This window comes from Apodemus sylvaticus, chromosome 5 (assembly GCF_947179515.1).
Source record: "Apodemus sylvaticus chromosome 5, mApoSyl1.1, whole genome shotgun sequence".
NCBI classification, from domain to species: domain Eukaryota; kingdom Metazoa; phylum Chordata; class Mammalia; order Rodentia; family Muridae; genus Apodemus; species Apodemus sylvaticus.
In genome coordinates, this window is record NC_067476.1 from 5079254 (window position 1) to 5096746 (window position 17493).

General features: G+C 53.8%; 2 protein-coding genes across 4 annotated transcripts in view; both read right to left on the reverse strand.

Annotated features, from left to right (window-relative positions):
* Positions 1-689: 689 nt before the first annotated feature.
* Positions 690-8049, reverse strand: Lhx3 (LIM homeobox 3). 2 transcript variants are annotated; one of them, XM_052181070.1, is made up of 6 exons: positions 7962-8049; positions 3463-3634; positions 2517-2719; positions 1892-2043; positions 1635-1803; positions 690-1108 (listed from the first exon to the last, which is right to left on the reverse strand). In XM_052181070.1, the coding sequence occupies exons 1-6, from the start codon at positions 8047-8049 to the stop codon at positions 690-692; spliced, it is 1203 nt and encodes a 400-aa protein (XP_052037030.1). The 2 variants fall into 2 exon arrangements, with proteins under 2 accessions (XP_052037030.1, XP_052037029.1); XM_052181069.1 differs by lacking the exon at positions 7962-8049 and adding an exon at positions 6163-6256.
* Positions 8050-10684: 2635 nt separating this feature from the next.
* The window catches only part of Qsox2 (quiescin sulfhydryl oxidase 2), a 27160-nt gene continuing 20351 nt past the window's right edge, over positions 10685-17493 (reverse strand). The window contains exons 10-13 of one of the 2 annotated variants that reach the window (XM_052181872.1): positions 17380-17493; positions 13806-13994; positions 11163-11348; positions 10948-11061 (exon numbers count right to left, since the gene is read on the reverse strand). The exon at positions 17380-17493 is cut by the window's right edge and continues 37 nt beyond it. In XM_052181872.1, coding sequence (XP_052037832.1) covers positions 11042-11061; positions 11163-11348; positions 13806-13994; positions 17380-17493 — 509 coding nt within the window. In that variant the 3' untranslated portion in view covers positions 10948-11041. Of the gene's footprint in view, positions 11349-13805; positions 13995-17379 lie in introns of both variants that reach the window. The other variant, XM_052181871.1, reaches the window with a different exon arrangement.

Sequence of the window (17493 nt, forward strand, 5' to 3'; positions counted from 1 at the left end):
AACCACCCCACACCCTGCACAGGACCACAGTCTGTTTGGCAATGGTGTCTATCCATGGTGCACAATTCTGCTCTGCACCTGAGGGAGGCTGTTCCTCAGGAGAAGGGGAATTGTTCTCACAATTAGAGACTACACCTTGGAGAGGGGGCTTCAGAAAGCTCCACTTCCCCAACACACTACATTCCAGAACAGAATGATCTGGAGACTGCAGGGAGGGAGAGCTGGCAGCAGTAGGGAGGACAGGTGTGCTCCCAGGTTTTGTCAGTGGCCAGGGAGGACACGAGCACAGTCTTCTACCAAGTCCCATCAGAAGCCATGAAGCAAGTTGTTACTATTGTTTTATGCCAGGACATTAGGTAGCGCCTGGCCTCCTGCCCTGTTGGAAATAGCAGCAAGGGTGAACTGGCCGGTAACGAAAGAGGAATGCTTACAAGAAATGGTCAAGAATCACCGGCTTGTGGACAGCCACCAGGCAGGCCACCCTTGTGTCCAAGGAAAGGCCATGGAGCCCCTCGGCCCCAGGGAACAGCCAGAGAGCCTGCAAGTGCGACAGCCCCTATTCTCTCCCTTGGGAACTCTGTCCTTCCCTCAGAGGTCCTTGGAATGGACAGCGTGGGGTGGGGCTAGTTGCCCACCCAGAGGCAGCACCAAGACCCCTGAGTTAGAACCAGGGGAACCGGAGGCCTCGGTCAGAACTGAGCATGGTCCACTTCATCCAGCCAGGAGGCAGGACTAGCAGGAAAGTCTGGGTAGCCACCACTGCTCTCTGTGGACAGGTCAGAGCTGGGTCCATTTCCAGCCAGCACCCTCATGGGTGGGGGCCCACCTGGGGCCCCTGAAGGGACAAGGCCCAAGTTGGTGTCTGGGTATACCAGGCTGGAGAGGAGAGGCTGGGGGCCAGGAAGGCTCTGGGGGGCTGCAGGAGATGGGGGGATGCCGTAGGGACTGCCGGGGCGCAGCTCTCGGTATTGCTCCGGACCTGCCAAGCCTCCGTGCTCCAGCGCGAAGCTGCCCAGGCCTCCTACAGGCCGGCCCAACGCAGGGGCAGGCTCGCTCAGGCTGCTGTACAGGCCATTAGCAGGCCCCATGTCAGCCATGGACGGCTCATCTGCAACAGAAAAGAGAGCTCTGCTGAGAAGCTCACCCCTCCATCAGGACACTACAGGTTCCTGAATAGAGGAGGCTGCTTTATAAACAAGGACTAGTGGGTCAGCGACAGTTCTTCAGCACTCTCAGAATCTAGGCCAACTTCCTGCCGCACCCCTCACTCCTCTGCCCCAGCCCCCTTTAGCTGCACCCTCCAAGGAAGGCTACCCCAGCCACAGCCCAGGATGGGGCAACTCGGGGTGGGGGGGAGCGGACTCATTTCATAGATGAGAAAATGTAAGGTTCCAGAGGCTGTGCTAGTAACAGAGGTCACAATATGGCCCCAAACAGAAGTGTGTATTACGGAATGTAAGCAGCGATCCTGGAGGAGAGATCCCTCGGAGGAGGATGGAAGTATCTTCTCTGCCTTCAGGAAGCTTCGTATTGTACAATTCCAGAGCTGCAACCGGTCGATCGGTCGCCTCAGGACCAAGGAGCTCCGCAGAGAGTCAGCCCGGAGGCCAGCCCGCGTTACGCGGCCAACTTACCAGTGAAGGAGACTTCGGCGTCGCTGTCCTGTCCCTCCTGGATGCTTTCCTTGTCAGACTTGGAGCTGCCGCGGGAGCGCTTCATATTGCGGAAATACTGTCCCCAGCGCTGCCGGCCCGCGTCCTTCTTCAGTCTCTTTTCCTTGGCCCGGCGGTTCTGGAACCACACCTGGAGGGTAGGGATGGTGAGTGGCCGCCCGGCTTCCCGCGGAGCGCGTGGCCCTGGTGGGGCCGGGGGACCGCGGCGGAGCGCTGACCTGCACCACGCGCATGTCCAGGCCGGTCTCGGAGGAGAGCTGCTCGCGCACGTGGCGCGCCGGCTTGGGCGAAGTGTTGTAGGCGCTCTTGAGCGTCTCCAGCTGCTTGGCGGTGATGGTGGTGCGCGGCCGCTTGGCGGTGGCCTCGGCTTCTGCGCGGGACAAACGGTGAGGCCGGCCAGCCCGCTTCGGCTGCGCTAGCCTGCGCCCCGCGCTTCACCCCGAGAGCCCCGCGTCGATCTCCGGATGCCCGTGCGGCCCTGGCTCCCAAGCAAAAGCCGAGCCGGTGGGAACCGCCGCTTCCCGGAACGCGGAGCGCCGGCAGCCGGGCTCTGCGTTAGGAACCCGCGGCGGTGCGCATCGCGGCCAGACACGGTCCTCGCCCCCCAAATTCTAAGAGTTTGTGCGAATCAGATCTTCATGGTCAAGGATGTTGGGCTGCTAATTCTCTCAAAGCGGGCAACCTCCTGTTTCCGCCGATGTGACTGCTACTGTAGGCTCCCCCAGCAGTCTGCCTGGGGCTTCGGGTCGCCCCACCTCCCAACACCAAACCAATTCCCCGTGCCCAGCCTCCAGGACTGAGCGTTTCCCTCATCACCCGTGAGGGCCATCTCCGCCCACTGACCTCGCTGCTTGGCTGTTTCGTAGTCCGCCTTGCACACCAGCCGGCTGTCTTCCATGAGGTAGAACTCGTCCCCCGTGGCCAGCTGCCGCTTGCAAACCACGCAGGCGAAGCAATGCAGGTGGTACACGAAGTCCTGGGCGCGGCGCACCACCTGCGTGGGCGGGATGCCCAGCTGGCACGCGGCGCACTTGGTCCCGAAGCGCCTGCAGGATGGATGCACAGGGTGCGACTCAGCCGAGGGGCTCCTTCGCCTGGAGCGGGTCTCAAAGCAGCCAGCTCCCAGCGCCTGAGGCGCGATCAGGAAGACTCCATCAGCCCCGCCTGCCCTGCAGCCTGGGCAGAGCCACAGTAGCTTGGGCAGCAGAACCTGCTTCTTGCTGTTGGGAAAGATGGGTCTAGAGGGCCACGGCCTTACCTGCGTCAATTCCCTGAACTCTGAGAACCCGAGCTTCCCACTTCCCAGAGATTTAAGGAACAAAAACATATTTTAAGAGGGAGAGTAAGTCTCATACAATTCTACAAATTTGGGTTAATCTTTTTTTTTTTAACCTAACAACTGCTTTTATGGTTTATAAAACAAACTCTAAAAAGTATTGTCCGGGCTAGAGATTCGGCTGACAGGGTGATTAAGAACAATGATTGCTCTTTCAGAGGGTCTGAGTTCTATTCCTAGCACCCACAAAACAACTCACAATCATCTGTAATTCCGGTTGCAGGGGATCCGATGCCCTTTCAATCTTCCCAGGGCACCGGGCATGCATGTGCTTCTCACACATACACATAAAAAAAAAGTCACAGGAAACTCCATGCTGAGCTTGGCCAGATCCCAGGATGCCCTATTTGGGTAGGGACGTAGGTATGATGCTCACTCTCAGCCTGTTTTCTCCCAGCCCTCCCTCCTTCTACTCTTCCGCGAGCTGTGAAAGCAGTTTGGCAGCCAGCTTACTTAAAGAAGTCATCTTTGCAGTAGACACTCTCCCCGCGGCTGAAGCAGCGCTCAGCCAGAGGTACGTGGCAGTCACTGCATCTGAGACACTTGCTGTGCCAGTGTCGGTCCAGAGCCTTAAGGATGAAACGGTCCAAGATGTGCTGGTCACAGCCTGCACACATCGGGATCTCTGTGGATACAAGAATAAGCCAGGTCATGGGGCCATAAACGATGCCGGATGGCCCTTTCGTCAGCTGGCGTCAGCCTGCAGGCCTCGGGGCTGTGCAAGGATCTGCTTTTCTGCTGTCATCTCCTATCAACTTTTGGGGATCTCCCGGCTCCCCAGGGATGGTAGTGCTCAGGTACTGTATCCTGCAGCACCTCAGTCCCACTGCAGTCAAGGCAAAGTGAAACAGGTCTAGAAATGTGTGCGCAGCAGGAAAGCGAGCAGGCTGTCCTGGGAGCGCTACAGAGCGTCTCCAGCGCCAGACAGGTCATGTTCACCTCAAACCAAAACCTCACTAGGGGCAATCTGGAAAGCCAGGATGCACAGGCAGCAGAGGATGGATGGCCCCTGGTCCTGGAAAGGCTCGATGCCACAGTGTAGGGGAATACCAGGACAGGGAAGTGGGAGAGGGGTGGTTGGGGAACAGGGGGAGGGGAGATGGCTTATGGGATTTTCAGGTGAGGGGAACCAGGAAAGGGAAAATTATTTGAAATGTAAAAAAAGAAAGAAAGAAGGAAGGAAGGAAGGGAGGGAGGGAGGAAGGGAGGGAGGGAGGGAGGGAGGGAGGGAGGGAGGGAGGAAGGAAAGAAAGAAAGAAAGAAAGAAAGAAAGAAAGAAAGAAAGAAAGAAAGAAAGAAAGAAAGATGTCCTTATTAGCAAGGGCAAAGACCACACTTGGAACGTCACCACCCTTTGGGATTTTGATCAACAAAGTATCTTAGCCTCCCTCTGCAGAGTTCTAGCAAAGTGAGGCTGTCCAGGCGGCCCCATCTGGGGCATCCAAGGTATGAATAAATGGATGCTGTCCTCACTTGAATGGCAGTAGGTATTTATAACAGCACTCGCTATTTTTTTTTTTGCACACACACATATGCTTTCATATGTATGTATTATGTATGTATGTATATATGTATGTATGAAAGATCTGCTGTTCAGGTGTGAGCTGCGGTGCACAGTAGGTGACTTCAACTCTCTATACCACGGATTCTTCTAACATCTAAGTTCTCATCCCCCAGAGACTGCAGGCCTCAGGGAAACTAGGTGGGAACAATCTGAAGGTGCCTTTCAAGAGCCAGGGAAGTGTTTAGGGTCTCTTTATGTTCATAGGATAAGGAGTTCCCGGTAATGTAGAAAGGGTTACTAGAAAAAGGAGAAGAATGTGCAGGACCCGGCCCATTCATGTCACACCCACACCAGTGTCTTTACATCTCTAGCTGCAGACGGCTTGGCTCCAGGCTGGCCTCCACTGGTGGAAGGAGTTGGAAAAGGACTGCCCCACCTCCCTCCAGCACGGGCCACAAGCCTGTGATGGAGCTGCCCCGCGCTGAGCAAAACCACATCTCCGAGTATGGACATAGAGATCTGTACCAGAGCACCACCAGAACCGTCTTAAGGCTGTAAGGATACCCAGAAGAGAGTGCCATGGCTGGACCGGCCATACACTGCAAATTCAGCACCCAGGCACGGACAGCGCCTCGGCCAAGAAGCCCACCGCGGAGAGGCCCGCTTCCTACAAAAGCCGTCGCCACCGTCAAGCCTCCCAGTGAAGCCCCCCCCCATCTCGAGCTCCTCTTTCTTACGTTGCATGGGGAACTCCAGTCTCAGTACAGTGTCCTACACAGAGTTAGAGGGCCCAGCGGAGCCTCGGAGTCACCAGCGCTCTAGCAAGCCTCCCAGAGCTCTGGAGCATAGCTTACCAAGTCTTCCTCCCTCCCTTTCTCATCCTCCCCTCCCACCTCTTTCTCCCAGCCCCTGCGGGTAATCCATCCCATAAACCACTGGAAAATAAATAAATAAGCTAGTAGGTCATATCTGGCCCCTCAGTCTGCATAGAATCCTTTTCCCGCCTGCTTCGACCGACCTTCTGCCAGCCTAACTGCCTCTTCCTATCGGGTTATACTCTCCGCCTGCAAAAGAACGGAAGAGCGCTCTTATTCCCCAGAACCAAAGCCCTGCAAAAAAGATTGGTACCACCAAGAACCTGGGGACCCCGACAAGTCCCACCTTCCCCCTGTAATCGCGTCTTGATCACCAGCCTAGCTGTAAACTACTGGTGCAGAAACTAAGACTCAACTCGGGAGATGTGTGGTTCAGCATGACCCGGCCCTGATCCCTCTGAAAACGGGGAAGGGACTGAGTGAAGGCGGTTCCTAAGGAGGTCCCCCTGCTCCCTGATTCCCGAAACATCTTCTCATGCTCTCTCCAGCTCAGGGGCCTCAGTCAGCTCAGAGCTACAGAGGGTCCCCTAAACCGTTCCTGAATCACCAAGGGCTCCTAATGCCAGCACAACATAGCACCAGGGGGGCCCCACACTTTGGAGGTTGAGGCGCTTTTGCTTAGCCATGCCAGAGCCCCTCAGACACACCCTGTCCAGATACCCTGACTTCTGCTGGCCTCCGCGCAAGGGCCAGAAAAAAAAACAAAAAACAAAAAAAACAAAAAAACGAGGACCCCTGGGCCTGTTCCGTGCAGCCTCTCCGTCGGGCACCCACCTCGGCGCAGGTCAGCCCTTCGCGCCAACAGCGCCAGCAGCAGGTCTCCGCCCGCGGATTCCCGGGACGGGTCCAGCTCCCCGCGAGCTTCCATGGGGCCAAGTGCCTGGTGCTGCCGCCCTCCGACCCTGAACTTCCCCTGGGTCCGGCGAGGCCACCGCTACAGAGACTCCGAGCTGGCGTCGGAGCGACTCGTGTCGCTGCTGGGCGCTGTGCCCACGGGAGGCCTCTGGGCGCCAAGCCTCCGGCCCGCGGAGGGCGGAGCAGCGGGGGGCGGGGCCGCGGGGCGGGGCTGGGCCGGGGGTCGCAGAGACGCTCCAGAGGCCGCTGGAGGCCACTGGAGGCTCCGTGAGCCTTTCAGCTGGAACCGAGGTGCCTGGAAGCTGTCCGGCTTGCACTTCCCGAGGACGGAGACAGCGCGGTAACCACTCAAGGCTTCCCACAGATGCTCACCCCTGCCCCAAACAAGTTCGCTAAGGCTCCCGGAAGGCTGAGGTCCTGAGGGAAGTGGCAGGCAGGGGCCTGCATTCTCCTTGCTCGCGTTTAGACTCTGAACCGGAGCTGGAAAGCAGTGGGACCACACCTGGTCAGCAGAAGGGCAACCTGATAGTCACCGAGGAAGGGAACGTGGTGGCAACGACGCCACAGCAGAGCTGTGAAGAGCTCCATTTGATGGCTCCCAACTCTGACACTTCTGGACCCCACCACTGGAACTGCCTCCGGGAGCAAGCGCAGAGAGAAGGAACGATTCTTAGGACCTCAGATCCGGTGTCCTCTTCGGAACACACCGAGACTCTAGGTCAGAAAAGGGTTGAGCTGCGGAAACCCTGAGATCTATCCTCACTTCCGCACCCCAGCTCATTAGAACAATCCCTGGATTTCCACATCTCATTCCCATTCGAACAGGTGAGCTCACTAAAACCCATCCTATCCTTGCATGAGCCCTCACTGAAGGCTCCTAGTACGCGGCCAGGAGACAGCGCCAGACCTGTGCAGTCACCGGTAGGAACTAGAATCCAGCAGGGTGTAGTGCCCTGGAAACTATCAGGGACACCCTAGAAGTGTTTGCCGAATCAGCAGGTTGCTGCCACCCTCCTGTTTCCTCTACTTGCCCTGTTCTGCCCCCATCCCTGGTACTGTGGCCAGAATGGGAAGGGTGAATGAAAGGACACGAGATTCCCCACTTGGTCCCGGCACATCTGCTGCCTCAGAAAGAGCCCTGCGCCCGCAGCCATCCCTTCACGTGGCTCTGTACTTGTTATTCCGAGAAGGTCAGGGAACACCAGCTTGGAGCGAAATGGGTGCTGGGTGAGCCGGGATATGAGCCATTGAGTGTCAGCTGCTGCAGAGGCACTGGGGCGGGGGGCCATGTGTGGCTAGACTAGGGAAGGGGCGGCTCCACACTGCTGGGCATCTGGCTTGCCGCCAACAATGCCTCCATTATTTTCTCAACGTCCATGGCAATGAAATGGCCCTGGGGATCAGAGTTCAAGCGGGAGGCTTGGCCTGGGGATCCTCGCTGCAAGCCAAAGCAGTTCTGGAAGCTGTGGGGCATTCAATCTTGAGGGTCCTTTATGCTCCTCGTGCTGTTCCTTCCTAACATGACCTCAGGCCAGCCCCAGGCCTTTCTGGTCACTGCTCACCCCGCAGCCTTCCTGTCCTCCCTGCCTGCTATCACTTTGTACTTTTTTCCCTCCGCAGTCACTCCTATGCCACTCCCTCCTAGTCACCCCTCTGCATTCTGTCTCTTCTCTTCTTCCTGCCTGGCATGGAGACCTGTGGGTTGCAATGGCTCTTACCTGGAGGCCTGCTGAAGGTGGAGAGGGCAGAAGCTCCAGGAGCACCGGGCCGCTCTCGGTGGCAATCGAGTTCTGCTTCTAGCAGCATGGCAGTCACGAATCCAGTGGTTCGTGCCCGGTGTTCCCTGGAGTGCTGGACCGGTTTCTGGCCTTGACCCACTCATTGGGCTGGCGCTGTCCGCGGTGCTGAAGGAGGCACCAGCGTGCTGGGGACCTTCACCAGCCTGCCCCGCCCCTCCTCTGTCCCCGCCCTAGGCCCCTTCCAGGCCTGGACAGGCGGAGTCAGGCTGGCGTCACTCCAGGGCTGGGTTTGACTAGTGTATAATAGGCTCGGTGGCCTTTTCTCGGGACCTTCCTTTACCTATCACAGTGGCTCCGACAGAGGTGCCATGTTCGCAGTATGCGGGTTTAGGAGCCTCCGTGGCTGTTAGCCTGGGACTCCGTCCCCACTCCCTCTCCGGTGGAATAGATTCTGGGTCCAAAGGCCTTCTGCTTGCAGGCAGATCAGAAGCCCCCAACTACTGCTGGTGGCCTCCAAGAACGCAACCACCTGCACCCAGTACTCTGCAGGCAGATTTTAGACCCTTTACTCCAACCCCTAAGAGCTGAAGGATCCTGAGTTCCCAGGCGCCTGCAGGGCAGTCTGCTCCAGGCTCGGAACAGACAGGAGGGAAATTTGGTGAGAGGCTCAGCAGCAGCTTCTAGGCTGCCTGGCTGGTCCTCCCCAGCTCCGTGGGCTCTGTGGGCATCCCCGGGACTGTGAGGACACACTCACACTTGTTAACAAAGGCACGGAGTGCAGTGCACAGCTCTCCACAGTCTGTTCTCACGGTTCACTTTCTGCCTGACCTCTAGGCTGTCTTCCCAAATGCCTCTAGTTTATTTATACAAGAAATTCCTATAACCTCAGAGTTGTGTCTGCAAACTAGAAGGGAGAAGGGTTTAGAGAATTCCCTGAATCTAGCTTTACATAAAGCTGCTCACATTTCAAAAAACTGTAACAACTTTATTAAATGTCAAATTTCTTTATTCTTACAATGTGCACATTAGATTTAAATACAAAATGTACCCCTTCTTTAAGAAATTTCATTGACATTTTTATACCAATTGGCTTTTTACTCAAAATCTTTGCATTAAAAAATAAATAAACATTTAAATTACTGAACTATTCTAGATATTAATCTTGCTATCTCTCATAAAACTTCAGACTTTAGAACAAATCTTACACTTGGCCCAAAAGTGGGTCCCTGGGGGAATACAAGCCTTTTCACTGCAGAATGAACAGTTCAAACAGGGATGTCCATGGTAAGCTTGTCCCCCAGAAGAGATGACCTGGGACTGTACAAGGGCAGCTGAAAGTAGGATCTGCCCAGAGTGGGCTTCTGCAAACATCAGCCACACCAGGCACTGTGGCAGCCCCAGGGCCACAGTTGAGGAAGCACCCCCAACAATGCTCCCCAGTGGTTCAACTGTGGGCTCAAACATTTCATTGGAGCTGTCCTTAAATAGGCCTGACTCTCAAGCTGAGAGACCAGTGGTGTTCATCCTTAGAACACCTAAGGTTAAAGTATTTTTTGTTTGTTTTTAAGCATAGGACTCCAGGTTTCAAAGACACTTCCTGCCACGGGGGAGTGAAGCAGGAGGTGCGAGTGGCTGAGTCTGGCCATCTGCCCCAGTCAGGGAGGCCTGGCTCTCAGAACTGATCCTCCCATGTGATGAAAGGAGGTTAACAACAGCCCAAGGAGACAGCTGTCCATTTTCTTAAGTGGCAGTGGGGACATCGATAATACAGGGTCTTAAATGGTACTCATGTGACCAACCGTCATTGGGAAGGATGCAAATACAAAAGATAGAATATGCGAAGTGGGATGTATATTTAACCTAGTCATACATACCCATGTGAGTAAAGGCGCATGCACGGCACACACACACACACACACACACACACACACACACACACACACACACACTCGACTATCTTGCTTTATCCAAATAAAAGGAAGCTCCTGAGTTAGGAAGAGTCTAAATAGGAATGTTTTCAGAAATGTAGACTTAATCCATTTTTTAAAGTCTTTAGGTACAAATTTACCATTGGGATTTCACAGGTTATGTATTTAAGTTGATGCTGTTGTTTTTAAGTTACCCTCAAGGCCAGGAGGCCTAGTACGCAGGGTAGCATCGCATGCCCCCACCAGTGTCTTCTGCAGTGTATATGAAACATATGACAGGGGCTCTAGAGGCTTCCTGGAAACTGCACTGCCCCACAGGGGCCAAGATTGCACTACAGCTTGATCCAGTTATTTAAGACACAGGGAAGCTACAACACAACTTAGTGGCCTCTAGGCCCTGCACCTCACAAGGTGACTGGACTTCCATGTTCAACTTCAGAGCACCCTAAACTCCCATGAAAGCACACTGGGCTTCTGCAGGACACAGCCCACATCTGTGGCAGGGTGTGTGATGTCTGCAGAGGCCTCTGTGCTTTGGCTGCTCGTCTCTGGATACTGTGCCCAGAGAGAGGGGGCGGGTGGGACAGGAACAAATGTAGACGTGAGGCCTCATGGAAGGAGCAGCAGCATGGAAGGCTGTGTGGCTGTGGGTTGGACCTGCCTCCGAGCCTACAAGGCCAAATATGTACTAGTCTAACATGGAGGCTGGGAAGGCAAGGACAAGGTACCAGCAAGGCAAAAATGTCCCATAAGAAAAAACGAAACAAAACATGCTCCTCCAGACACCATGCTGGGCACATTTGCAGAATCCCTGATCCCAACATTACAGCTGCAGGTGTGTGGGTGGTTTCAAAGGCTTCCTCTGTGTCGCCAGTACTGCTGCCCCTGGTGCTCTACACAGCTGGGTGGTAGAGCCGAACTTTCCATCGCTTGGACCTTACTCTGAAGAAGAAGTACATGATCATCAGGAACAGGGAGGAGGCCACGTAGAGCAGCACACAGAGGCTCATGTCCAGACTGGAAAAGCCAACCCCAAGGAAGGGCACGACTGCCTTGGCCTCCTTACGTGCCTGGGGGCCCTCAGGGCTCTGGAGTCTTAGGTCCAGCCTGTGGTGCGGGCTCTTGGACAGGTCAGTTCTGGGGCCCGGAACCTGGGGTAGACGGAGACTCTCAGTGTCGCTGCGTCTCCAGGACGTCCCTGAGGGGTTAAGGCCTTCGCCTTCTTGCTCTCTGCCCTGGGCTTCCCACTCACCAGGACTGCCCTGGTCCACAGAGTACGTGTCCACCAGGTTGTCCCGGCTATAGTGCTGCTTCAGGAACACAAGCACCTGGCCTTCATTCCAGCTGTCCAGGCCTTTAATTTCTTCATGGCAGGCTGGGCAGAGGTCTGGAGTGGGCCATGGAACCTTTGGAAACTTGGGATCCTCACTCAAATGGCCTAGAAGGGAGGCAAACAAAGAACCACAGAGAAACCTCTCAGCCACAGGGTCTAGTGTGTCTCACCTACCGAGCACACTAACTGCCCCGGCTTCCTCCTCCCAGCACTCCTGGGCATCCAGACACCCTCTTCTTTCTGGCAAGACAGGCGTACAAAGGCGGCACACTGCACTCTGGGCTCTACTTGCCTCTCAAGGGATTCGACTCTTCTGTGACTCACCTAGACCTTCCCTCCTGTGGGTCCATCAAGTCCTCACTTCTGTGTCCTATTTTGTTTGAGACAGGGTTTCTATGTGTAGCTCTGGTTGTCCTGGAACTTGTTCTATAGACCAGGCTGGCCTTGAAACTACAGAGATCTGCCTGTGGCCTACACCACCATGGCCTGCTTGTGTCTGCCTTAAAGTGTCCTTGAGACCCACCACCTCACAAAGCCCTTGAACATTCTGGCTGCTTCCAGCATCCCCCCATCCCCACCCCAAACACTCATACATTTCTTTACACTCTAGACCCTTCCCCTGACCCTCAGGCCCTGAAGATTACTAAAGACCTTGGACTTGACTCAAGTAGGGCAAGTCATTGTGTAGACAAACCACGATATCCTGCAGTACACATGAACCTGTCTTAAGTGGAAACCCCCCCTCTCCCCGGTCTTGCTACCTCCCAGGTCATCCCCACATCTGTAGGCAAGCACACACCACAGCCCACCCAGCACTGCTCTCCTGAATGTTTCCCAGCTGAAACATGCTTCCACTCAGAAACACGATTCTCCCAAGGTGTTCGGCCTAGGGCCTCCCTGGCCCTACTGTTCCCCGGTCCCTCCCCAGAGATGGAAGTGCACACTGCTCTGCTGTGATCACCCTGTGCCCGTCTGCTCCAGAGTGCCTAATAAAGGCAGGAGCATTTTTGTGTTATAGGTGCCACACACTGGGTGAGGAGATAAGGCCACGGCCAGCCAGTGCTCCCTAAAAGGAGTCAGCTGGTAGGAGATGCAGACAACGTCTCTGAGACACATAGCAGGAGTCTTCTAAGTAAAACAGCACAGGTCTGACAAAGAGGTGGAGACCCAATCCGTAGGCTGCTTGTGGACTGGCGGGCAGGTGAGGAACCTTAGGAGCAACATTACACTAGGCTATGTAGCACTCCCTGCTGTGCCCTAATGATGCGGGCACTTGTGGCCGGGGACAACAGGGCCCCTGGACTGGGCAAGGCCCAGCTGGTGTCCTGTTCTGGCTGCCTCAGAGCTAGGCTGGTGGGAGGGAGAGAGGGAAGGCATTAAAGAGAAATCCGGTATAAGGGCCACTACCGCGGCGCCTTGAGACAGAGCAAATCCTCCACGCCAAAGGCGCCGTCTGCTCTTGGTGCCAAGAAAAACCAATTTTCTTTAGTGCTTTAGTTGTAATATGCTTTATAATACAGCGGATTAAACAAAAACCAAGAGTTTAGTGACATTTTCCATTCATCTCTATTAAATTCATTTCTCAGCAGAATTACTCTTAAGCCTAATTTTAATCTGCCATTGATTTTGGAATAGTGGGAATTACTTAACCTTGACAGACTACATGGGCCCTCTGTTTTGTTTTCTTAAACACAAAATCACATGTGAGGTTTGCTCATCAATCTGAGATGCATGTACATGCGTGCGTGTGTGCGTGTGTGTGCATGCGTACATCTGTGTGCACGTGCTATGTGCACACTCTGGAAGGGGCCAGGCCCTGAGCATCTTCCTCAATTTTTCTCTGATGCTCTTACGTTCTGAAACAGGGTCTTTCATTTAACCTGAAGCTTGCAGATCAGATTGGGTTAGATTGGCCAGCAAGATCCAGGGATCCTTCCCACCTCCCCAGAACCAGAACTATAGATATGTGTTGCTGTACCCAGATTATTTTTTAATAAACTCAGATCCTCATGCTTGCATGGCAAGAATTTTACAAATTGAACTAACTCTCCAGTCCCTGAGAACAGATTTTAAAGATAGTAAAAGTGTTTAGCGCCAGGCAGTGGTGGCGCACACCTTTAGCCCTAGCACTTGGGAAGCAGAGGCAGGCAGATTTCTGAGTTTGTCTACAGAGTGAGTTCCAGGACAGCCAGGGCTACACAGAGAAACCCTGTCTCTAAAACACAAACAAACAAACAAAAGTGTTTAGCAAAATTGCTATAGGTTTGTTTTGATTTTTCCTCAGAGTACAGAACTACTCTTGATAGAGTTGTGGGGGTGGTACTGGAGGGAGATACAGGTCAAGAAAGTCCTGTCAGCGTCCACAGGGCCAGGAGCTCCAAAGCCAATGGGACACGGTGGCCTGAGATACCCTAAGCAAGCAGTAGCACGAAGGAACTTAGTGTCCTCAAACACTCTGTCTAGGGCACCCTCGGGGCCTTGAAGTGGGTCGGACCCTCCAAATCCAGGCTCAAGGTTGCATGCTCAAGTGTGGGACTAGCAAGGAACGTGCCAGCCTCTTACCTGCCAGGCGGCTGTTTACCATGTTGTGCTTCCTCCAAAGCCAGACAACAGCTTGGTCTGGAGTTTTCACAGAATCCATGGACTCCTTAGCCATTTCCTCAAAATGTTCACCACATTCTTTGCACCCAAAGAATGTTCGAATGTATCTCCTCATGGTCTGCAACACAGCCTGGGGGTCACCTTCAAAGCCTGCAGAAGGAAAGAGAGTCAGTGCGGCCAGCCTGCGGGTCACCACCCCTGGGCCTGTCAAACGTCTCACACAGAGAAACCCCAGGTAGCATCTAAGAGCATGCAGAGGCCCCAGGAGAAGCCACAGGATGGTCTCCCCAGATGCTACAGTGCAACTGGGGTGGTGAAGGCTGCTCCCAGGGCATGGGGACAGTGGCAGTCACAGTGGAAACATGTCAATAACATGGCCTTTCTGAAAGTTGAGGGCTAGGTCCAAGAGAACAGCCCAATAACCCAGATGCCTAGATCCCCAGTAGCTTTACAAGGAAAGTGTTAACATTCCTCAACCATGTTCCTGGTTGTCTCTGGCCTTGACCTCATGACCCACAAAACAACCTAACCCCAAAGAGTGTGTTTTCCCTTGAATCTGCCAGTCCGCCCGCTATGTGCACTGCATGCTTTATAACCCCTAAAAGTGACACTTGTGGAGGTGAGGCTCTCACTCTGAGCCTGGGGCCATCCTGCTTCAGAATCCACTAGGTCCAAGAGCAAATATGGCTGTGTGCAATCTTCACTGAGCAGATGGGCAGCAACAGTTACCAGTTGGCCAGCGGCCAGGCTCTGTCTGGGAGGCCAACGGGAAGGCAGGCCGGCAAGGGCTGCACTCTTTCAAAGGGACTGAGCACCTCCAAATGGGGAGTTTTATTCTTTTGTTTGTTTTGATTTTTGGAAGCAGGCTCGTACTATGTCATCCTGGCTGGTCTAGAACCTTGAATTCAAGGCTGTCCTTCTGCTTCAGCCTTCCAAGTATTGGAATTACAGGATTATAAAACCACTGGTAAGTCTTTTTGTCCTTTTTTTGTTTTGTTTTTCAAGACAGAGTTTCCCTGTGTAGCCCAGGCTGTCCTAGAACTCACTTGGTAGATGAGGTTGGCCTCGAACTCACGAGATTTACCTGTTTTTGTCTCCTCAGTGCTCGGATTAAAGGCATGCACCACCATCTAGCTGATTTTAAAATACAAAAGTCCAGCATCTGAGGCTATGGTTGTTGGCAAAACAGAGGCTTGCAGGATAGAAGCGGCAGACCTGACAGGCACACAGCATTTTCAGAAAGCAATCCATCCCACAGGCAGAAGCAAGCAGCCAGAGACAAACAACCCGACCACTCGGGAATAGGCCGCATCCCAATATGGGTAAGCATGCAAGTACGGGACTAGCCACAGACACAGTGACTGAGCACAAAGTGCATTTCCCACTAGGGAAGGAGTCTTTCCATCTACAGCAACCTTCTTAATATACCCTGATGCAGGGATCTGTCCACAAGAAGCTCTTGGACATGAGAAGTAACACTAGTGTTGTTGTATTCAGGAGTAAAACCCAGCACCCATTGTCTCTGCTGACTTTGACTATGCTCACGGTAGCTGGGCAATGCCTGCTGTGAGACACTGTTGTTAGTCTTGTGACCAGCCTGCCTGGCCTCCTCTCCCCACCAGATCTTCAACATCTGCCTCACATCACAGTAATCCCTCCTCCTGCCCACCAAACCACTGCTTGCTCCAGCCCTAATCTTTAAAGTGGACGTGAACCATAAACCACTACCTGGGGGAGGGTTAGACCATGCAGGCAGCACTTTAGTAGACGGGTTTAAATCAGCTGCGAGAAAAGAAAACCCCAAAGATTTAATCCTGCTCCTCGACTGACCCAATTCCACCGGCAGAGGACTACCTCCCTTAGGCTGCATCAGGCTGTGTTCATGAGGACTGACTGCTGCAGCTGCCTGCCTGATGGCTGTCACACAGATGTCAAGTGTGGCCTAGGACCTCCGTCTCTGCTGCCCCAAACTTCCTTCAAGCACTCTTCGTTGAGCACGCAGCAGCAGTGTTCTGAGGAGCGCGCACAGCAGGAACATAGCGGGTGAGCACTCATTTCCTTTCTCCACACAGACCAGAGCCCTCTGGAGTCAGCCTCCTGGGAGCAGTCCTGATGCATTAATTCACGGAGTGCTATGGGTCTGATCCTGTGTCTGGACTGTTTCTGGGGCTTCTCCCTGCTCTGTACTCCTCTTTCTTCTGATTCCAATGGAAATGTGAGATTAAGACTGACCGACCTCCCAGTACCCTGCACACACCCTTTTATAAAGTGACTTGGGTGCTTCTATAATGAAGTGAGTCTGTTTTCCTAGCTCAGAATGACAGCCTGCCAAAACACTCAGGGTCCTTCCTGATCTTTGTTGCCACCTAGGAGGAGGCTGAAGCTCATGTGCAGGAGTGAGGCAATCCAAGCCTTCCCCAGATGCCCAGCTCCCACCACTCCCCACACAACAGGAGGAATCGAGAACCGTGTAGCCCAGCCAGAGCCAACTGCGGACTTCCAACACAAGGAAGTGCAGTGGTAGTGTCTGGAGACGCCGTGGAGGTACACACTGCGGAGGTGTGTGGATTTGACAGTGCTACTTGGAAGGCAGTCTGGATCTCATGGACTCCACTATGGCTTGGTATCAGCATGGCTGGACATATGTGGGTCAGGCAGACTGAGGCACAAGAGCTGAAGGACAGACACTTGCTCTACAGCTCCAAGGGTTTGATGGACTGGAAAGTACTCACAAGGCCACATCCAGAGTAGATAAAAATTTCAATCCAGGCTAATGCCTTGAAGAGGGGAATAGATGTACTTCTCATCTTGTGATTGTGAAGCTACTGACCGCTATCGATTCCTATACTCAGGCTTTATAGTGCTTACTCCTTGTGACACGCAGCCCTGGGACTATGCCCAGTCCCTGCCTCTGAAACTTAGAACTCACAGGTTTTTGTTCCCAGGGGAGCAGAGTGGGCCAGTGAGACCAAGATGACAGAAGTGATGAGTACTCCCTCCCAGTAAGCCAGCTGCCAGTGTGAGGGGCCTCAGGGGGCAGCCAGTAGGTACTGAGAATACTTGGAAGTGGGTCTATCCCAAGCTAAATTGGATCTCATCATACTGAAGCCGAGGACCCAGGTTAAACCACACTCAGATTCCTGACCCAAAGAAACTCTAGCTGCTTGATTTGAAGCTAAATTGTTGTACAACAAATGATAAATGATATACCCCACTCACTAAACAGGGTACACTTGCCTTATTTTACTGAGTAAACCAAGGTGAGTTTACACTACAGAGTACACTACAAAACCACAGAGGGCTGCTCTGCCCTCTGATTTTTTTCTAAAGTAAGGTTACTGTGGCAAAAGATACAGAAGTCTCCGCCCTGCCTTCCATGCACGGCAGGCTGTGCTTGTGATGTCTGTACTGAGATGCTCACCTCTACAGTCCGTGTGTCCCCTGGCACTTCACACACACTGAGGCTTTGCCTCGTAGTGCTGAGGCTGCACATGCCATGCCCTCCCCTAGACAGTGAACACAGAGGCAATGGTACCTGTACCAACTAGCGCTTCTGGGTGGATGGAGGCCTGAACCGTCAGAGTGTGAAACAGCTTCCAGAGGGAGCATGGGTAGCCCCTCAGCTCCAATCGGCTTCCTTGACATCCTA